This window comes from Syngnathus typhle, linkage group LG2 (genome assembly GCF_033458585.1).
Source record: "Syngnathus typhle isolate RoL2023-S1 ecotype Sweden linkage group LG2, RoL_Styp_1.0, whole genome shotgun sequence".
In the NCBI taxonomy this organism is placed as follows: Eukaryota; Metazoa; Chordata; class Actinopteri; order Syngnathiformes; family Syngnathidae; genus Syngnathus; species Syngnathus typhle.
In genome coordinates this window covers 10,890,291-10,912,961 of record NC_083739.1, presented here as the reverse complement: position 1 = coordinate 10,912,961, position 22,671 = coordinate 10,890,291, and the positions used below count along the sequence as shown (strand labels likewise).

The 22,671-nt window shown below is 42.1% G+C and overlaps 1 protein-coding gene across 3 annotated transcripts; it reads left to right on the top strand.

Moving 5' to 3' along the window:
- Positions 1-182: 182 nt before the first annotated feature.
- Positions 183-22,119, top strand: slc16a4 (solute carrier family 16 member 4). 3 transcript variants are annotated; one of them, XM_061302030.1, is made up of 11 exons: positions 183-334; positions 469-623; positions 1,661-1,746; positions 9,964-10,087; positions 10,227-10,359; positions 11,958-12,101; positions 12,381-12,542; positions 13,052-13,675; positions 18,657-18,868; positions 18,993-19,086; positions 19,778-22,119. In XM_061302030.1, the coding sequence occupies exons 3-11, from the start codon at positions 1,706-1,708 to the stop codon at positions 19,987-19,989; spliced, it is 1,746 nt and encodes a 581-aa protein (XP_061158014.1). In that variant the 5' UTR covers positions 183-334; positions 469-623; positions 1,661-1,705; the 3' UTR covers positions 19,990-22,119. The 3 variants fall into 3 exon arrangements, with proteins under 3 accessions (XP_061158014.1, XP_061158023.1, XP_061158031.1); XM_061302039.1 differs by lacking the exons at positions 183-334; positions 469-623; positions 1,661-1,746 and adding an exon at positions 9,261-9,643; XM_061302047.1 differs by lacking the exons at positions 183-334; positions 469-623; positions 1,661-1,746 and adding an exon at positions 9,688-9,889.
- The last annotated feature ends 552 nt before the right edge of the window (positions 22,120-22,671 follow it).

Here is a 22,671-nt window from a genome sequence, read left to right as displayed (position 1 = left end):
TGGTGTTAATAATAATTATGGAAAGTTTTCTGGTTGAAAATGCGACCAGGAGACCCATTCTGATTTCTTGGCATCCCCATCACGTGACCCGGCGCAGCTAACGCGCCCCCACCCTCCTTCTATCCCCTCTGGTTGACTTGCGAGCTCGCGGACGCCTTGGAACAGAAGGTGAGAGGATGCAGAAGGGACGCAGCCGCCGCGTGTAGAGGTGCAAGCAAGATCCCGGGCAGAGTCGGAACCCCCAACCCTTCCTCCCCACGCCCCCCACCCCCTCCTCCTAAGTGCAAAGTTATGGCTGAAGGAGAAGAAGAGCCTCCGATGACGCGCCTTGCAGGTTTGGGCAACCTTTCTCTCAAAGTTTACGCAGCAATAAAGTGGTCGTGGTCTGGCATTGCTAAAAATAAGTTATTTATGGCTTTAAAAGTGTGTCCCTCTCCCCTTTCTCACCCACGTTGGTTCTCTTCACAGGTGGTGTGCAGATGACGATGACACGCGCCGTTTAAGTGTCACTCTGCGTCTGCTGTGAGGAAGAGGACGGCTGTGAGTAGGGGGCACCGCACCGACGCCACCGCCATGCAATCCGTCTGCGCTCCAGAGATAACAACTGGCAGCAACTACACGAAGTAAGACCCCCTTAAACATGCGACAATAAGTCTTGTGTAAAGCGCTCAAATTCAGCGTTTACTACAGAGTGTCAAACTCTCCATTCCTCAGGACATTAAAGTCTGCTTTGCAATGCACTGACTGCAAGGCTGCAGAAACGTCACTGAAATTACTCGGTCTACCTCAAAACAACTTTCTCCATTGAAATAGATGAAAATGTCTTCCAAAGTCCCCCAAACCCACCAACAATGTTTAGAGTATATCTATCTAAACTTGAGCTAGCTAATCACATGTGCCAAAGAGGCCTATTCTAACATATCCATCCATCCATCCATCCATCCATCCATCCATCCATCCATCCATCCATCCATCCATCCATCCATCCATCCATCCATCCATCCATCCATCCATCCATCCATCCATTTATTTTCTGTACTGCTTTGTCCCCACTAGTTTTTATAATTGTTACACATGTAGCAAGTAAAACTGACTCATTAACTTTTTTTTTTTTAACATGCAATGGGTAAAATGTAACCATTAAAATGTTTTGGCAGCGGGTCAGATTGACCCATTAACATATTTTTGGTGTAAACATGCATAAGGTCAATTTGACCTATTATCTTTGGTTTATTTGACATACGTGGTAAGAAAATCAATCGTCTTTATTTGCCAAGTTTGTGCATGCAAACACAGAATTTGATTCTGGTAGGTTTTGACTTCTGTACAAAAAAAATGACCCTTTAAGATTTTCTGGTGTTAAACATGCTTTGAGTCAAACTGATATATTAATATTTTTTAGCATGTTTAAACACTTAAACACTAAACCAGTGTTAAATAAGCAGCGGGTCAAATTGACCCTTTAACATTTTAGGCTATTAAACGTGGAGCTAGTCAAACTGAGGCTTAAACCCTTTTGGTGTCAAATTGACCTATTGCCATTTTATAGCATTAAAAATTCAATAATCAATTTGACCTGTTATCATTTAAACATGCAGCTAGGCAAACTATATTATTATGTATTTGGTTACAACAAACATGCTTCATCGTCTTGTTGCAGGTGTCAAGTTTGAAGCGCTCGAGGTGAGAATGTTACGCGGAGACGATGACTTGTGACCTTCGTTCCAAAGCAAACCAACAAAACAGGTGAATCCAAATATTTGTGTTTTTTGTCATTTAAGAAAAACGGTCCTGTTTGTTTAGTTGGTGATGTCTTTTCATACCGCAGCAGTTTTGGTGTGCCGCAGGGGGTTTGACATTTTCCCTCAGGTGTTATGGTTTCACACAAAATATTTATTTATTGAACAGTCCTGGAAAGAGACAGATGGGGAGCAATAACAACAGCATTAAAACTTCCTATGAAAAGAGTAACAAGATTTGGATTTTATTTACGTGTTGGAGTGGGATTGCTAAAAACTCTCGGTTGTGTCAAAGTGTAGGAGTGCTGTGTACTTTCATAGCGTACTGGTACCTGTAGTGTCGGTGGATAGTAGTCTAATAGTGTATTGTGGTAGTGGCGGGGCCCTGTTTTTGTCGGCAGGGTACGCCAGCTCAGTGGCCTAGTGGTAGAGTGTCCGCCCTGAGACTGGAAGGTTGTGGGTTCAAACCCCGGCCGGGTCATACCAAAGACTATAAAAATGGGACCCATTGCCTCCCTGCTTGGCACTCAGCATTAAGGTTTGGAATTGGGGGGTTCGATCACCAACTGATTCCCGAGCGCGGCACCGCTGCTGCTCACTGCTCCCCTCTCCCCCAGGGGAAGGATTAAAATCACACGGGGATGGGTTAAATGCAGAGGACAAATTTCACCACACCCAGGTGTGTGTGTGACGATCATTGGGACTTTAATCTTTAATCTTTTTAAGTGTGTGTTCTCAATTTATAGTGTAGTGGTGGTATGGTGTCATATTCTTGTAGTGTAGTATTATTGTGTAATACTGCAGTACTGTTGTAGTGTAAAAGTGTCATAGTGTTTCTTAGTGCCATATTGTGGTTGTGCTGTAATATTTAGTTGTATTGTAGTGATGGAGTGGAGTGGCGTTGGTGTGAAGTATTGTTGTATTGCAGTGTAGTTTAATTGAGTCATAGTGTAGTCATGTTGTGGACTGCTGCTGTTTGTAGTGTGTAGTTGTATCATAAAGTGTTGTAGTTGAGTATAGTGCTAACATTGGAGTGTGTTTTTGTGTTTTGAGTTGCAGTCCTGAGAGAATCCCAAAAAAAGCATCAATTTATGACACAGACTCTTTTACAGCGGGTAAAAAAAAAATAGCATACAATCTGCAGTAGCTGCTGTGCTTACATGTGTGAAACAAGCTTAATGTGTTGCTGTCAAAAAAGCCGATAAGTGCCAGGATTATCTTTGGATTCTTCGTTTGACCTCTTTTTTTTTTGGGATTTTTAGAGTGGGTTTGTTAGCTTTTATTACTTTTGATTTGTTTTAGAAAATGCTACATTTTAGTTGAGTTTTCATTAGATTTAATATTATTTTAGTCTTAGACACCTTTGCTCTAAAATTAGTTTTATGAATGTAAAATAGAGTTTCAGCTTGTTTTTATAAGCACTCTTGTTTGGTTTTAATTTATTTTTTAGTTTTAGTGATTTAGGTCCTTTTTTGTAACTTTTTCAAAATGGCAGAATTTGGAGGTTGGTCAGTAAACATGTCAAATCACTTAGCAAGGCCATCGTTCCCCAACCTTTGACTTCATTTTAGTCAGCATACTCATTCTGAAAAGACGACAGTGGTAGTCGAGTTTGACAGGTTTCTACTTCCTGTTGTTGTCCCACTGCTGTTGATTGAATTTTTTTTATCATTGTGAGTCAGACTGAAAGTGATTGGAAAGGAGCAGGGACTATTTGCAGAAGCTTTGAGGCCAATCAAATGCACAAGAAATTGAATGAAGAAACCCTTTAGTTGCTGAAATTTGGCCTCAGAACAGCAGTTTCTTTGGTCACCCAGGGTACATTTAATGATCCCAGTGTCAGAAACAGAAAGAATAACAATAAATATTGTTTGTCTCGCATTCATAAACCCATTGCTTCCCAGTACAATCAATAGTTTTTGCAATGCACGTTTCACATATCATCAATAAATAAGATTTTTTTCTTTGAAAAATGTTGCAAATATGTCAAATGAAGCATTTTCATAGCATTATTTGTTTCCACCTATTGAACAGGTTATATAGAGAAAAATATATTAAAATGGGTCCCATTAATCTATTTTGTAGCCGCTGATTTCCCCACGGATGCATTTGAGATGTATTTTTCTTTTTCTTTATTTTCATTCAGCAAGCATGACGGTAGCGGTGTGGTGTTTATTGCTTTATCCTAGCAGTTGCAGTATTGCTGTAGTGTAGTAGCAGTGTGTCAGCGTTCTTCAGTGCAGCACTTGTGTAGTGTCATATATTAGTAGTCTTGGAATGTATCATTTAAACTCTTATCAGAAAATTCCAGGAGATATCCAGAATATATGTTTATCCTATCACAAATTAATACCAGTTTGGACAGAGCAAGCTGACCGCATAATTGAGGTTGGTATCAATTTTAGAATTTGACAGCAAATGCAACATTGTGCTGAGAGGAGAAAGTGTCATCTTGCAGCGTGGCTAATAATGGAACATAAACAAACAAGATGAGACAAAACAACTGTTTGGCTCATCTGCTTGAGTGCTGTTTAATTTTAGCGAGTAATGTTCTTTTTGTGTGCCCTCATCGCTAAGTTTGCTTCAAACAGTGTTGTTTCGATTGATGTAGTTTTCGACACCCGCTAGTTGGAGGCTCCACGATGACCCACGTTTTATTGCAATGGCGTTTTTGGACTACGATGTGGACCAATATTAGCCGTTTGGGTGGAGCCCACCTGTTTGCGCCAGTGCAGCAGGAGGGAGGGAGGGAATGTTGCTTCACATTCCCCACAATAGCCTCTTTCAGCCCAGGAACTCGTTTTGTTGTGTAGTTGTCTCGTAGTCAGTCTAGTGAAACTAGATACAATACTGGAAGCGAACAGAAATTAACGTGAAATTGGGAGGACATGTTTAGCATAAAAGCATACACCAAAAAGTATATGATTTTGAAATTGAACATCCCATCCCATTAATTTCTGTTATATTCCAGTACTGTATCTAGTTTCTTTGTTTGTAGATTTTGATTGGAGCCTTTTTTCTTAGCTCATAATGGTCCATGCAAATCGGCCCATTATTGTTTGCTTTGCCATAACCCTGCTTACAGCTGGAATAACAAAAACCAGATTGCTTTGTGGACGCTAACGCAAGACAGGGTGTATGGGTTCAAGCTAAAAGACAGTTTGGGTTAGAGTTCAACTTATAATGAAACGATGGGAGTTTTTTCCTCATTCCTCCAGGGTGTCAAAAACCGAATTTAACGTCTGTACCAGTAAAGAAGATGAGACTGTATTGGTCAGAATGATGAAAAGTGCCTTTGGTGTCCTCGTCAATATCATTCATTCATCATGACAATGTTGCAGAATAACAAAACTTTTACACTTAAAACATACCAGTACAATGAGTTCCTTAAAATATGTTTCCTTCATTTTTTTTACCGGTTTAAGACAAATAATGTATTATACATATGCTGATGTCCTACACACCTCTTGACTGAAATAAAATAAATTACATATGTATAAAGAGTTATTTGTGAAAATCAAATTATTTTGATTAAGGATTTGCTATTTTCATGATCATATTGAGGATCTTGCACTTGTCATGTTTGAGTAGCTGCCACTTAAAGACATCTTACAATGTCTTCACTGACATTACTAGCAGCGCTTTTGTCTTTCGTCACTGCAGACCGAATATTTACACATTTTCCATAATTGTCTTTTTTTTTACGTGTGGTTGGACGTCGTCAAGTTAAACATGTCCGCTCTGTCTCTTGGAAATGCAAAACATTTTTGTTAACCAGCACCCAGTCTGTGGAGGTTCAAAATGTGCACCCACCCTGTCGGCAAGCTTTCAATTTGCATATTCATTGCTTGCAGTTAAATTAGTTAAAAACAATGTGTGGAAGCTTGTCCAATATTCATGTCAGAATAACATCTACATGCAAGGAATATACATATACGTATATATACATACATATATATATATATATATATATATATATATATATATATATATATATATATATATATATATATATATATATATATATATATATATATATATATATATATATATATATATATTTTTTAAACATTGAAACAAAGAGTGGATCACATTGACCCTTTAGTATTGCCGGTAAGAAAAAACAAAACCCAATAGGATGTTTGACAATGGGCTTTGAAATGATCTTTTGGTACAGTCTCCTTATTTGTGTCAAAAAACAAGACATACTTGCTAGATTTGAGTAGTCCAAAAAAGTGGGTCATGACTTTATGGTAAAGCGTGGCTGGGACCATATGAGAAGGGTTAGGAAAACAGCTGAGCAAGTTTAATACTGAGGCAGAGTGTCCACTTCCAATTTGAGGCTTGGGTTAACGTTTCAGGCCGGCGAGACGCCTGGCTTAAGAAATGGTACCGTCCGCTTTAGGAAATCATATCTAGAATAGAGAAAGAGCGTCACTCTGTAATGTGAGCCGTGGTTTGGGTTAAATTAGTCCAAACCTCCCACGCTTTTTAATAGCACCTCTGTGGACACAAATTACAGCTTTACAATCTTAATAGGTACATAGAAATTGACAATGTGCTCATTTATGCAGTAGTGTTATTTCCAAAATGTGAAATATGACATTTAATTGACACACACTGATGGGCCAACCTTTAATAAGACAAGAAAGACAAACTAACAAGTTAAACCATTTTTATCATAACATAAGACAGGCATTCTTTGCACTACTTTTTCAGTACACATGCTTGCAATGCTGGTGCTTTAAAGGGAAACTTTTTAAAAGCTTTATCAAGCATAACCGAGCAAGTGCCAGATTGATACATAAATCACTCAACGGACTTCTTCACAGTTTCAATCTGGGACTGCTTCACTGTGACCTGCTCAGGATAAGAGGGACATTTGACCTGCTCAGGAAAGGAGGGACATTTGAGTACAATACTTCAAGCTGATTGGGCGATATGGCAACTTGGGCAGCCTTTTCAGCCAACTTTTATTTTGACCAATTACGCCAATGAAAATGCAAATCAAGAAATTAAAGGATCACAGACCTCGTGTCCGGTTGAAAGCGCCTTTCGGTGCATCTCTTCCAAAAAGAAACCGTGAGAACATAATTTGTGGCAGCGCCCATCCATTTGTGCAGTGGTGTTTGTTTCACCCGGTCTCAGCGCTTCTTGCTTTCGTCGCAGCCACATGCCTCGCCCCCAAGCACATTGTTGCTTTGTGATTGGTCCAGCCACCAGTGGCTCGGGTCAGAAAAAAATTGATTTGAGTTGATTTATTTTTATTTTTTTATGAAATCACAAATACCGGGAGAATTCAGTTTTTGTAGGCAAGGTTATAACAACCTTAGTGAATGGAATCTCTTATGTACACCCCAAAAGAAGATAGCAACTATTCTTCACAAGTTTAAAATTAGGGATGCCAATATTGTACTTGGATTGCGGGGTTAAAAAGCTCCGATACTTACAAACTGATACTTTAGCAGTCTGACATATACTAACTTCAAGACGAAGACACCGCATGACTAAAATAGCTTTTGTTACAGGCTACATTGCAGCAAAATGTGAGACAAAAGAAAAACATGCAGTAAAATTTGTCAATGATGACAAATTGTTACTCTAACATCAGACGTCATGTCATGTTCAAGAAAAGTTTGTGCTTTTGAATTAAAGTAAAGCACATCTTCACCACAAGATGTAATGGCCTTATCAAGACTAAGAAAATGGTGGTAGGGCTAATACCTTTGCATTTCCATCATATTTGACAGGTTCCTGCAGAAACAGACATTAGCTGGTCTTTGAAGGGTGCTGGGGAAATCCCAAAACATTAACAACAGTCCAATTCATGTAAATGCGCATTCTTATTGGACAGTGGGGAGGATCTTTACTGGGGAGTTTGAAACAGTACCGAGAACTGTGTTCCTGTCACATTTTCCACATTAACATGCCGTAATGATGACATCTTGTTTGATTTTTACGAGTGTTAAGGGTCTTGTTGCCAAAGTGGTTGGTTTGTGTACCTAATATTGTGGCCAGTGATTGTCAATCACGGAATGGTGTGTCGAAAGGAGACGTGTGGGCGTTTTGTACGTCCTGGTGGAAACGTGCCCAAACACGAGGCTGTTAAACCCTCGCCGCGAGATGCCGATTGCAAACCCCCAGTGCCCGATCCCGCAGACCCTCGGCACATTCCCAAACATGCACTCAGGCATGCTCGGCGAACAACTTATGAAAAGCACATGGGAGGCAAATATTTCCCCGGCGGGTACACTGGTCCAATTCATTCCTCTTTTAATCCGCTCTGAGTTTGCTGCCTAAAGACGTCTTGCTTTCTTATACAAGTCACTTATTGATTCAGGCCCCAAGATACAGTGCTGCCTTCAAGTTCCAACACAATGCAGTCCATGACTTCCATTTGCTTGACTTTTGACCATTTGTCCATTGAGATCAATGAAATTTGGAGTCATTCATTCCCAAAACTCAAATATATGTATAAGTTTACAAAGTACATTAGGGTTGGGGAAATGTTTGTGGTCAAGGGCTAGATTTGATTTGGAAAACAGACAAATATGACAGGTGGAAAAACATATGTAAACCATGCAAAAATATTTTTATAATTCGTTTAATTATAATGAATCAACTCATTTTTTGACAAATAAATGTAACAATGTTAAACATATTACATAAATATTTAAATCGTTTTTTACACTGATGAAAACAAACGTTTCACCTTAGAGCCCAAGTGTGCCTGCTTACCCCCCAAAACGGCACATAAAATAAAATAAATAAGAATAACCCGTCGAGCAGTAAAGTTGCAAATTTAATGCCACTTTCCAGGTCCCTTCTCTCCACTTCTGTCTGTGTAACTGCTGCCCAGTTGCTGGCAAATGAGAGATGACTGGGATGAATATTCCGCCACAGTTTGAGCAAATGCTCCTGGAGTCCAATCTAACTGCTTGGGGGGGTTCACCATGTCTGGTAATGCACATGCATGATTGACACCTTGTCATTTGTTTTTCCTCTGGCAAAGTGTTCAGAAAGGGTTGATTTTTTTTTCACGTCCTTCTACTAACGTATTGCCGTCAGGTCATTCCAACAAAGAAGACAAAATGTGATTTTTTTTTAGGGGGGGGGGGGGGGGTTGACTTAAGTTTATCATCTGTATTATTTAGCAGTCTTGAGAGCAGCAGAGTGGATGTAGAAGCAGGAATTTCTTGTTAAAATCCTGTTTCGTATTACAGTACGAGGGGATACTCTAGTTACACGTCTTTGCAGAGTGAAAGATGCAATCCCAAGGTCATTGTGAGATTTTCGCTCGCACCATCGCAGCTCATTGTGGCTTCCAGCACTATTGTGTTACACGTCAAACGTGTTAAGAGACAACTCCCTCACTGAGGCGGCAATGTGCCATGACCGTCAAGTAAAAGCTGCATAATTGAGGGCCTGTTATGTGTTTTTTTTTTTTGTTGTTGTTGTTTTTCTAAAGGCCATTGTTGCGCAATATGGCTAAAAGCAACTGCTGAAGGACAGGGCTGATGAAAGGCAGATGTGGGGAGTAAGTAAGACAGGCCTATGGCATAATGGGTGGGACTCAGCAAGCTGCAAAACAAGGGAGAAAAAGCCAGCAGACAGTCCACGTGGGATGTTTATTGTGGGGAAGACGATGCTGTGACGCCAGATCGTCTGCTGCGCAGACCTGGTTGTTCATTCTTGCCGTCTGGCCCATCTTACTTGGCGGCTGTAATGTGTAGGCGCCGCGATCTTTGGATTTGGAGCAAATGTCTGACTCGCTGTCGACAGCATTGCGTTTATGTATAGCTTACTCATTAACAAGTTGCTGGGATCATCTGCTGCTGATCTGCAGAATTCCTCTGGTGGCGGCTGCGGGCACTTTATCGGTCGTGTGAGAGGTCCCACGGCAGGTATTATTGATTTGCAACTTTGGACTTTATGCCTCTCCTTAGCAGGAAAAAATGCATTCAGTGAACTTTAAGGATGATGACTCGGCAGAATGTCAGTTTTTGACCACGTTTGCTCATCACAAGTTGCTTTTTGCTATTTTGGACCTTGTATCACATATGCATGGATGGACACGTCATCATCATCATCATCATCTGTCAAAATACATAAGTCGAACTAAAGCTACATCAAGCATCAATTTTCCAACGGTGTGAACTTAGCTCACATCTATCGTTCATTTTACACAGCACATATTGATTGTTTTGTTTACTCGGATTTACAGTGCAGCCATGAAGCTCTTCAGGAAGGACGATATCTCCACAAAGAAGGACACGGATAATGAGATCCAGTATGAGGAGCCACCAGATGGCGGCTGGGGATGGATGGTGGTGCTGCATTGTTTCCTGGTAACGTGGAGACGAATCATACTTACTGCTTTTATATCTGGAAACTAAACATTGGCGCAACAAGGAATGGCAGAATGCGCTGAAAAAAACCTTTTGATCCAGTCCAGCACCAGACTCTGATCTTGTTTTGTTTTTTTAGGTTAACGTCCTCGTGATGGGAACGCTGAAGACCTTCGGGATCTTCTTTTTGGCATTCCAAGATGAGTTTGGGGGCTCAGCAGAAAGCATCAGCTGGATCGGTTCCATCATGTCCAGTTTGCGTCTCTCTGGAGGTTTGACAACACCATCTTTTCCTGTATCGCTTCTTCACAGGGTGCTGCTCCAGTCTTGTTCATTTTTCCTCGGTTCTGTCTTTTCTCCCCATCTCTATCTTCTCATAACTCATCCTGTCTGTCTGCGTTTATAATAAATATCCATTTAAGTGACAAAAATGATCGAATCACCAGTCTCGGATGATGTTCATTCAATTGTATGGCTTTAAGAAACACTAAAAGAAATGAAGAATTTAAATGTGGTAGTCAGTACGTCTTTGGACCAAGCAGAAGGAAAACCATCTGGACTCACTCAATTCTGAGGATCAAAAAAAAAGTTATAGACTTAATGAGCAATAAACAGTCTTTTTTTTTAATTTTTTGCTACATCATCTTTGGAGCATCTCCATGGACCATTTTCTTGAATTTCCACCAAAGATTTTCAATCGGATTGCGATCCGGATTATTTGCGGCATTGACCTTACGTGCCCTTCTTCAAGGAATGTTATCGCAGTTTCTGCTCTATGACTAGAGGCATTATTATCTTGGAAATCAATTTCATTATCCCCAAACGTCCTTTGAGTTGACAGATGAGAAAAATGTCCAAAATGTCAACTTGTGGCTTTATTGAAAATGTAATGTCAGCATATTTCCTTCAGATATTGGTCTACATGAATCTTATTGGAACAGCAGCGGAAAAAAAATTCCAGCATCATCATCACCTTGTCCGATGCAGTTCAGTGATTCATCTGTACTGATGGCTTTCCCGATGTAACCTTGTTTTTGCCTGCTTAAGTCTTAACGATGGCTTTTGTTGAGCTTTTCCATAAGCTGTTTTATCGTTTGGTCACAGATGTTGTCTCCACTTTCCTCCCATTTGCTTTGCTCTGCATTTTCTGTTTTCAAGACGTATTGCTTTCTGTTTTCCTGTCTTGACGCTTTCATTAACACCCGCCTTTAACATCCTTGGAATCATGCTGTTTGTATTTTGTACAGATTTTAGACAGCCCACTAGACAACCTACAATTCCTTTCCTTTGTTTCAATTTGTGCTGGAGCCATGATTCATCTCAGTCCACTTGGTGCAACGGCTCTTAGGTTTGATTCCTGCTGTCTAACTGAACACTTATGAGCAGATCTGATTTGATGCAGGTGATAGTTTTGGCAATGGAAATTTACAGGGTGATTTCTTTTTTTCCTCAGAATTGTGATCCCATTTTACTTGTTGTAGAAATGTGACCGTTACTGACTAATGCATTTTTTCTTGATTTCCTAGAGTGTTTTTTAAAGCCAGAACGTTGCCATTTGAGATTACTTTAGTTTTGAGTCGTGTCTGAGATCTGACTTGTACGAAAACAACTGAATGAGCATCCTCTCGGAGTGGCGATTCCAAATTTTGTTTCCAGTGGTTCCCTGTGCTGAAAATTGTTCTGTCATATAAAAAGGCATACGGATAGAACACACCACATTACTGACCATCTCAACAGATGAAAGCTCATGACATTTGAAAAGATGAAAATATGGTTACAGAATCTTCTGTCCAGTGCTATAATCGGTTTGCCAGGTGTTGGCGGATGTGCCTGTCTCTTCATGCTTCCTCCCTTTTCTGTCACCCATCAGCACCCATCGCCTCGGTGGCCTGTGCCAAGGTAGGAACCAGGTTGACGTCCATCACCGGGGCCGTGCTGGTCAGTGGGGGCTTCCTCATCAGTATTTTCGCCAACAGCGTGGTGTTCCTCTACATCAGCATGGGAGTCATCGTAGGTGAGAAGGAAATGTCTTCTTGGGGTTCCATGTAATGACTCCAGGACCACCCTTCGTCAACATAACTAGCATTTTTTTTCTTCTCAAATGAGACGACGTAATTATTGGTTGCAGATTATTTGGCAGATCTCCGTTTGAGAACCACTGCTTTAAAGATGAAGTCAACACCCCCATTTTTTTGACAATAATTTGGTATATGTGCCCCCACTAATCTAAACAGGGCGTTCTGCACAGAACGTACTACAAAGAAATGTTTTGGGTTGACTTTCCTCCATGCAGGAATGGGTTTTGCACTTCTGTACCAATCCTTCTCCGTGGTCACGGCACTCTACTTTCGAAAGAAGTTGGCAACGGCCTATGCCATCGGACGCTCTGGGATGGGTTTGACGTTTGCCCTGGCTCCGTTCACTCAGCTGCTTTTGGACCAGTATGCTTGGCAAGGTAGGTGGGGCAAACGCATCACTATAAATAAACAAATACGGACATTCACATATTTTTTTTAGTGGTGGGCCACGCCTTTCGGATGTAGATCTTTGAATTTTCGTCCACTCCCGGCCTCATGCCACATGTGTTTCTCTGAACCAGAGCATGGGAAAGTGCTGACCCACCCGGATGAATTCTAATACGCTCTGATATACTCAATATGAAATTTGGTTCAGATTTGCAAAAAAAAAAACCTTTCATTCTTTTAGCTGTACAGGGCCTGCAATCCTGCACCTGAAGGCCTTGGGAAGTTTACGTTGCTATAGCAACACATATTAGAAGCTGAAATCTAATTGGCCCCCAAAATATAATTATAACAATAACACACAAACAACTTTAAGCTCTGCTGCCTAGACACACGATATTGAATGAAGACAAGAGACTGTTGGAAATAAATTGATACGATATTTTACAAATGTACACCACATGTGACATGCCACTTTGGCTCTTCTGCGTCTCCCTGGCAGGCGCATTGTTGATCCTCGGGGCTCTGATGCTCAACATGGTGGCCACCGGGATGCTCCTGCGGCCCATTCAAGTGAAACCGGCGTCGAGCTGCGCTTCCCCCGTCCAGAAGAGCCCAGCCGTGTCCCTCAAGAGCTCCTCTGAGAAGGACAACGCCAAAAGCTGCCTGAATGGCTCCTCACATTTATCCAACGGCATCTCCAAATCAGACTCACTTCCATCCCCTCCTCTTTCTCCTCTTGAGGAGCTGGTTTGCACTCAGGAAACCAAGGAGCAGTTGGAGAACCCTGAACTAAACAGACTGGTTCTCAACGGCCACGAGACCCACCAAGACATGGGTCTGTGTAAGCCCACTGCCGATGGCTCCGTGGAGCTCAACGGCACCTCGAATGGGTCCACGTCAGTTGGGGTTTCCGCCGTCCACGCCGGCACGCCAAGCGAGGAGAGCCCCCCGAAAACCAAAGTGCTAGATTTTTCCTTGCTCAAGGACCCGTTCTTTTGCATCTATACTTGGTCTTTAGTCTTCAGCCAGCTGGCCTACTTCATCCCCTACTTCCACCTGTCTGCCCGAGCCAGGACCCTGGGCATTGACCCCATGGATGCTTCCTTCATCATCTCTGTTGCAGGTAAGCCCCACACTGAACATACTCTTCTTCACCGCACACTGAAGCCAGATTCAAACTGCAGGTCTTGATGTTTGATTCAGTATGTTTGGTGAAATCTTTTGGGCTAAGTGTTCATTAGCCCCTCCATGGCATTTCCCATTGTGTGTTAGCATTACGCTAGCAGAATTTCATCTGGAAAAGTTATAGTGATTTTACGTCTAGTTTTACTGTAAGCTTCAACTGGGAGTGGTTGGAAACAAAAACCTGCTCTCATTTTAGAATAATTGGTCAGACATTTTAAACAGCAAAATGCGTGACTAAATCTAACAACAATGGGAGAATTAGAAAAGAATGACCAGCATTGAAAACATAGGTATCGATTTGAAATGTCCATGCAAGTGATAATTGTGACATTTATGAGCTGGAAGAAGGTGCTCCTGACTCTTACAAGAGTGGTTTCATCAAGTCCTCCATCAACTTGGTGGCCATGAATTATTTGTGAGCTGCTCAGACGCTGCGGTATTATGCAACGAATGCGCTTACATAAAAGGTGAACTTTGGTCCAGTGGCCATGGCGGGTGTGTGGATTCACGCTCACACTATATTGTGAAAACAACATGTGCATTGGGACCAGTTGCACGCATGCACGAGCGCCTCCTAAATGTGCTTGTAAATTATTGAATGAAGTTGCACGATCATCCACGGTATGTTTGTATCTGGCAGTGATTCATTGGATCCATCCATCCATCTATAGTGCTTTTCCTCATTGGAATCGTAGCTGAGCTGGAGTCTTAATAAAGTCCATAAACTATGAAAACACTCTAGACCAGCTAACTAAGAGCATCTGTGTCGCTGTTCTATATTCGTTAGCAAAAGATATCTGAACACAAACGACTGAGCAACACATGTAGACAGCTCATATAACAATAATCACAGGCATATATTCTTTATCTTCCGTGAAGAATGACTGTTGTTTACTGAGACTGGCTCCATGAGCAGTATTGCCATATGCCTCTATTATACTGCCCCCAGGTGGCCAAAGCATGTACACCAGAAGGAGCAGCACAATGTACTTACAGTTGACCAAAGATATCCACACAAACCAAACCGAAAACAAACAAACAAAATTCTTTACAGTCTATTTTAATACATCATGACTGTGAACAGTCATTTAATTATGATTTGATATGAGTGTTTTAAGTTATGAGTGTAGTCACGGAGCAAATTCAACTTGTATCTCAAGTAGCCACTGCAGCAATAAACATTCACTGAATCCACCCAGTCGACTGACCATTTGCATTATCACAATTTTTTTGTTGTTGCATTCGTTTATCCTTTACCTACCTAAATTGATCAATTAAGCTGGATTTTTTCTTGTTTTCTTCAACAATCATTAAGTCAATGGTTAATAAGCAATAGCATTGAAAATGAGAATGAATTCTAAAATTACATTTGAACTTTTGTCTGTTTAAAAAGAGAAAAAATCAAAGGTCCACTGACTTAAAACCTTACATTTGTTTTTTTTCCAAGGCAAACACGTGTACACTTTTTGAGCAAAGCACTTCAACAAGAAATCATAACTCTCTTAAGCTGCAGGCAGGAAATCAATAAACTGAACGCATGACATGCACCAGCAACTCATTACTGCTGCTGTAGGACTGCAACCGCAATTGGTTCCCTTCAACTTCCATTTGGTCCGAACCGACACTTCCCATTACTACCAGTTATATTTGGAATAGTTATTTCCATCGTCTTTTGTCAACTGTACTCGTGCATGGCAACAATTTGTCATTATTAATCACACAAGTAGCATGCACAGATATTATTTATTTTCATTATAGTTAGTAACAGAAGCAAGGGGGTCATCATCTGTCATCTGTCCATCATTGCCTACAGAGCAGCTGAGATGAAGCCCGAATTTGTAATCAAGAAACATTCATTTTCTGACCAGTGATATGAAATTGAATCGGCACACCTGGTGAATTCTCATGGCACAGAGGTTGAGAATCACTGGAGTGCACGACTTCCCCTCGACCACCCGAAATTTTGCATCACGTTTGGCGCTCATGTGCGCTGGTAATGAGAGTGACGGAGTGCCACCCGCGCCACAAAAGCGTCGTCCCAGCATCCCGCTGGGCCCTCTTTTCTCCCCCCCGACGGTTGTCATAGAGGTCCATTGCCTCAATGGAAGGAAAGTCCGGTTCGGCCTGTTCCTCAATCCCTTTTGAGCTAGCTGCTCGTCGCTAAGCAACGGCAGGCTGAGGAAAGTTGCCGGTAACGAGCGGGGCTCCCTCGCTCCGTGCGAGGCCAAGCGGCAGACACTTTGCTGAAAAGCACTGAGGCGGCAGCATACACAAAGGAGGCTGGCCGGCGGAGCCGAGGATGCAGCCAAGTGCCTCGGCCAAGCTGGGAAAAACCAACAGCGGCCCCTATTATCTCCGGCTTTCATCTCGTGACTGCATGTCCATCAGGGAAGGGAGGGGAGCGACGGGAAGCACACCTTCTGATGCCTCGCACCCTAACATTAACCTTTTGATGTCTTGCCATAAATCTTCATCATGTTTTAATGCAACGACGCACCCTAATCTTGAAGCTTTTTGGTGGCTTCCGCTTGAACCTTTTAAAACTCCACTTCACAGGCAAGACAAGGCAACTTCATTGACGTGACACACATTTCATACACTTGGCAGCATTTACAAACAAAACAGCTAAAGATATTCAAAGTAAAGAAAACAAAAGTACCGTATTTTCCGGACTATAAGGCGCACCTAAAAACCTGTAATTTTCTCAAAAGCCGACAGTGCGCCTTATAGTCCGGTGCGGCGCGCCTTATATATGGACCGAATACCTAAATCTAAACTGGGCTGAAGCATTATGTCATGAAATCAATCATAAGTAAATGAATCATGAATCAAAAAGACTATGGATCGTTTTTTGGTGATTTGTTACGTCTGAAGTTGAAATAAAAAAGATAAAATGGAGAATGATTTGATTTGGATTAAAAATCTGAGATGATGCATTAATGGTGCGCCTTATAGTCCGGTGCGCCTTATATAAGGACAAAGTTTTAAAATGGGCCATTCATTGAAGGTGCGCCTTATAGTCCGGAAAATACGGTAGCTTACTTGGAATCATTCAAAAAACTTTTAAAAAATATTTAAATGCATTTCAAAGCAAAGTGAGGAAACAAAAAGTATTTTTCTAAAATGAGTGACCAGTGATATGAAATGCTTTTCAATCAAATGTATGGAGACTTTTTTTTTAACCTGGATTTAAAAGCATTTACACTTTTGACTTCACTTCTATTGGCAGCTTATTCGATTTGCGTGCAGCATAAAAGCTGAATACTGCTGCATTTGCTTTGAAAACTGGCCTCCACTAATTGACCAGAGCCTGCAGACGTCAGAGCCCGACTGGGTTGAAACAATATTTAATCAGCATTGATGGGACGTCGCGAACACTGCCTGGGAACCATTTTAGGACCGTTCCATTTAGTTCGACCCAAGTGTCTAGTAGCCTGCTCCAGTATTTTATGATCAACTGCATCAAACGCTGCACAGTGAGATGATACAAGCAGTGACATGTTCCTTACGTCAGTGTACTTGATGAAGTCCAAAACTTGATTGAAATTGAAAAACCTATAAAACTGACAGGACCCCCGCTCTAACTTTTTCATGCTTCACCTTGCATCACATTGTAAGCTTTTGTTTCCTCACACCAAACTTTTTACTTTTCACCGTGACGTGAACCTCCGCCAACTCTCCCAGAGTTCCGCGGACACTCCTACCTGTCACCATCACGATGAGTTTCAACTGCCGCTCGAGTATATTTCATCCCAGTTTGAAGCTGCAGGCGTGCGCCAACCCGTTGCGGCCAAAGCACACAAACAAGCATGCGGGGGCAAGCGAGAGATGCTCCGCAACAGCATCTCGGGTCGGGACACGGCAACGTGCAAACATGTAAACACGACACAGCTGCCTCGCCAATCCTCGGTGACCTCGCTGCAGACGTCCGTTATGTAAGAACAGCCTTTTATATCGCTGTTTTTACATCTTAAAAGCCATCCGAGCTGCACCACGATCCAAGACAAACAACGAACTGGTCACGTCAGGGCACATTTCGACAAACAATCCATCTCTATTAATTCATTTTAAAAAAATAGTTTATCACATGAAATAAACGGATTCTTTGTGGCCGTCACAATGAAACGTGGCTTTTGAGCACCAAACTACACAGCGCTGGTCTTTGCAATTGTTATTCTGTCTCTCCGATGCAGCTGCTGTGTCGCCTTCATTGATCCATTGAGCTTGAAGCTATCCCCGCAACAGCCCGATACCACAGCCTGCAGCTTGTGCACTGCGGCTGCATATCTGCTGAGTCATCAAATGCCACTTGATCACTCTCGACGCTAGCACATGGCCAGTGGCTCCCAGTGATGGTCGGATAAAGAGCGGCAATGACATCACTGTTTGTTTATAAATGCTTTATGGGATGTTTCCAATATTAATATTAAAAATAAATCAACACGGAGGAAGGGGGGGGGGGGGGGGTCGGTTTACTGGGGCAGTCCTTCCTGTGTTGTATATCAAGCTTAATCACAGACATCCTGCTGTCAACCTAATTCAGCGAGTCTGCTTTATCATATCTGATGATGATAATAATACATCAAATTTACACTTTTCAAAATACCAGTCTTTGAACAGTTTCTTATATCTGCTGCACGAACATTTGAACACACAATGCACATGTAGCCTATTCCATGTTTTGTTACTATCCCTGAACATTCTGTTTAAGTCTGACAACATATGGATTTTCATTGCATCGAAATGTATCTATTTTGTATTGTTATGCCTATACAATATTTGTGTTTTATTTTTTATACATATTTATATTTTAAGATTTAAGAGTTAAGAAGTTGTGCAACATATGGCTTGAATCTTGAACAGACAGCGCGGATACGTGACGTTTGTGTAGTCATACGTTGCTTTATGTCTTGCGCAAGGCATCACAGAGACCATCGCCCAGCTGGCCTCAGGCTGGGTGACCGACCGGAACCTGTTCCACAAGTATCACTACCACAAGGCTTACCTGATTCTCTGTGGCCTGGTTAACCTGCTTTCCCCGTTGGCCACCTCCTACATCCTGCTCATGGTCTACGCCATTTTCTTTGCCATCTTCTGTGGTGGATACATGGCTCTGCTGCTACCTGTTCTGGTGAGAACAGCAACTTTGTAAACATTGTTATATTGTCGAAAAAGTCTAAACTCAAATGTCAAAAAGGCATTGCTGCTCCCTAAGGTGAAGTCACATTTCATTTTTGCTTTTCCTTCGCCTGCAGGTGGATTTGGTGGGGGCAGATAAACTCAACAACTCCATGGGCTTCTCCATGTTCTTTGTGGGGCTGGGCTGCCTCACGGGTCCTCCTTTGGCAGGTAAGTCATTCCCATTGGCTGGCGACCAGACCATCTTTTTACCCTGAAAAAAAAAAAAAAATCTGCAAACAGCTACACAAAACTACCGGCAACACAAGTGAGTGCAACCCTCAGTGAAAATGTCCAAATCAAACCCAATTAGCCAGTTTCTCTCCCAATTGTCACGCAACCCGTTAGGCTTAGGTCTATTAAAATCTTGATACTAAGCTAACCAACTTGGACTTTTTCACTTAGGGGTTCACTCACTTTTGTTGCCTGCTGTTAAGACATTATGTAATAGTCGTATGTTGGGTAATTTTGCAGGGACAGGAACATTTCTACTCTTATACAACTCTTATACAAGTTGGACGGTGATAACATACACACACACATAGCCACCTGGAAATAGTATGTAGTGTCAGCCTGGCTAGTGAGGCCAGCTGGAGTATTTCAGGGTTGAAACACAACTTCGGAGGCAGTTCATAAATAGCGCACATCTCGTCGGGAAAACGACCCTACCAGTTGACAGACAAGCCTGAAGCAGATTCTTGTTTGCACACAGCCACAGCACACGCTGTTGAATTGTCTCTTGAGCGTTAGGTTGGGCAAACTTTGTGCTCAATGGCCGTATGCTTTACTGGTTTAAACGAGTTTTCTCGCTAGCATAAAAATGCTGATGAAAAAACAATATTTATTTTCTTTTTGCGGACAGGTTTCCTGTACGACTACACGCAAACCTACGACTGCTCTTTCTACCTGGCGGGGCTCTGCTACCTACTCTCGTCCCTGTCGCTCTTCATGGAGCCGCTGGCCCAACGCTGGAAAGCCCGGCAGAACAAATCGCGCCAGACCAAGACGGCGCAGAGCGGCTGCAGGACCAACGGTTGCTTCGCCCCAGACCGCCCGCACAATGGCGTCGTGTAAGAGCCAACCAGCATGGTCGCGACGCCGCGTCGCCCTTCTCGCCTTCAAGCATCACCCAAGGATGCATGAAACTGGTAGACAGAATGTCGAAAAGCCAAAAGTGTAATACAGTATGTTATATATACATATAATCCTGTTTGTATCAGAGGCACATGGCATCCAGCACATTTTGGAGAGTAGCAATGCACAATATAGCCAACTCTTGCCTTGTTGAAAATAAGCTATGCAAAAAAACTTAACTGCTTTTCACCACAAGCACATGCCTTTTAAAAAGCCGTTACGCTCGCAATGAAGCACTTTGGGGCCAAATTGGAACAAGCTCCATGACTTAGCACAACGTGGACAAACACAATGAGCTCAAGGCTGCAATGGTGTATACATAGGTTTTACATACACCAACATCTGTCTCATTACCCAGAAGTGAAGGCCAAGCAGGCTATGCAAAGGACTGGGGGCTGTGGGATGCGTATATTGTAATGTTGGGTGTTAAAAACAGCTGGTTTGATCCTTTTTTTTTCCTCCCTAAGTTTGAGCCTTTTTTTTAGCTTCCTTTCTCCCTAGCCACTTCGTCCAGCTATTCTAGGGGATCCCAAGAAGTTACACAGGCTCTCTGGGGGTTCTGGGTTTTCCAGGTGGGATGTTCTCATAATGTCTCACCAGTGAGGCATCTTAAATAGATGGCCAAGCCACCTCATCGAGCATCTCTCAATGTGGAGGAGCTTGACTATGAGTCCCTTCAGGTTGACTGAGCTTCTCACGCTATTTCTGAGGGAGCCCAGAAACTCAGTGGGTCTCGCTGTTGGCAATGTGGACCAAATTCTGACACTGGTCATACAGGGACCCTGCAGTCCATTTGGTACACCATACTCCAGAAAGGTCCCTGAGAGACGTGGTCAAAATGCCTTCTCCAAGTTCACAATAGACAAGTTCAGGCTGTCTTGCCTAAAAACAGATTTGATAAACTCTTGCTAAGCACTATTAAAAGATGTAGTTCTTCATTATTTACTTTAGTGTCACCTCTACCTCCTTTCAGCATGTTCAGGAGCTGTACCGTGTCCTGAAACGTCAGAACCTTTTTTTTTTTTTTAAAGCAGGGCAGATAAAGAGCTAAAAAAAAATAGGAGGGTGCCTTTTTCATCCAATAGTTTATGTTCCGGCAGAAGAAAATGGTTGGATAGGCAAGGGTTGACTAATTCAGTCATTTTTATCATTTTATTTGATGAGGTTACATGAGGTTCTGATGTATTTTGGACAAAATTAAGTATTGATCTTTACAAAGACGCCATTTTGCAGCATTATTGCAACTTGGCCTACCTCGCACACACACATTTTGCTTCAGTAAGTCAATGCAAGCAGGCTCAACTTTATTGAGCTTTATTCCCACAATGATTATGAGTTATCTGAAGGCGAGGTGAGGTGTCATCTAATGGCAAAGTTTGGGATTATGTCTTTGTACTTTCCTTTTCCACCACTGTTTGCCTTAGCGGGGACGCTCCAGCACTACTTCCTGTGATGTCAGCCAAAGTCATGTGAGAGGCTTAATATCGGGCCTAAGCAGATAGGTGTTGATACACTGCCATCTAGTGGCAGACGAGGGCTCCTACCACAAGAATGTCAGCTCAATGAGTACTTGTTCTTCCCCCTCAAGTCACTTGCACAATGCTGCACTGAGCCCTAAAACCTTTTTGTTTGTCAAGATCTTGCAATCACTGCAGCAGTCACAATGCACAAAGCCCCCCCCCCCCCACACACACACAAGTTGCGTTCAAGGGCCAAGCCACGTTTTGTATAACGTTTTATGATGCTTTTGATTTGAGATTATTATTACCTGTTTCCTATTATGTTGATAGCATTTTCTTTTGCTTTGCGGATGAGTGTTTTATTGTGGCTAACTGATTGTGAGTGTAGAAAACTGTGCTTTTAACTAATCAATGGTTTTGTTGTTTCATTTTTAAATGCGCACATGTCAAGTTGCTCCCATGTTATCTTGTCCCCCGTCTCGAGTTACGACTGTTGTTGTAAGGCGAGTTGCGCAGTTTTGTGTTTTGCGACTGCAAAATTCGTCACTGCGACTTGGAATTTCCCTGATTGCAAAACTGTTCAAATTCTCAATAAAAACCCTGAACGAAACGTCTTGCAAAAAATAGCAAATACTAAAAAAAATAATAATAAAGTCATCAACGGGATTTGAACCCGTGACGCAAAGAAATAAGAATATATTACTTCGTAGAGCTTTAACCGCTGTGCTGTCATGCCACTCAGTGACCGCACCAGATAATGTTCAATATACCCAACAACACCAAATTACCCGGCGAGGGTACGCGTTGATCTGACCCGACCATGTTAACTGGGGGGGAATGTTACCATTGCCTGATGGGAGCTCAGCATCAGCTGTCATACAATAGTGTTAGCTCGTGAGTGAACGATTCGTTCAAAGGAACAAATCTTTTCAGTGAACGAGAGTGAACGAATCACTTCCTAAAGTGATTCGTTCTTTTTTCAGTTCATATGACTTCAGCCAGTAGGTGTCAGTAATGCACATTGAAGCTGGTCCCACCTCGCCGTAAAACAAAACGAAGAAGAAAATGAAGTCGTGAATTGCATTTCCTGTTCATCATCTGAACAGGTGTGTGAGTGAATAAGTCATGTTGCGTCTCCCTCCTGGCGTGAACTATGTAAGCC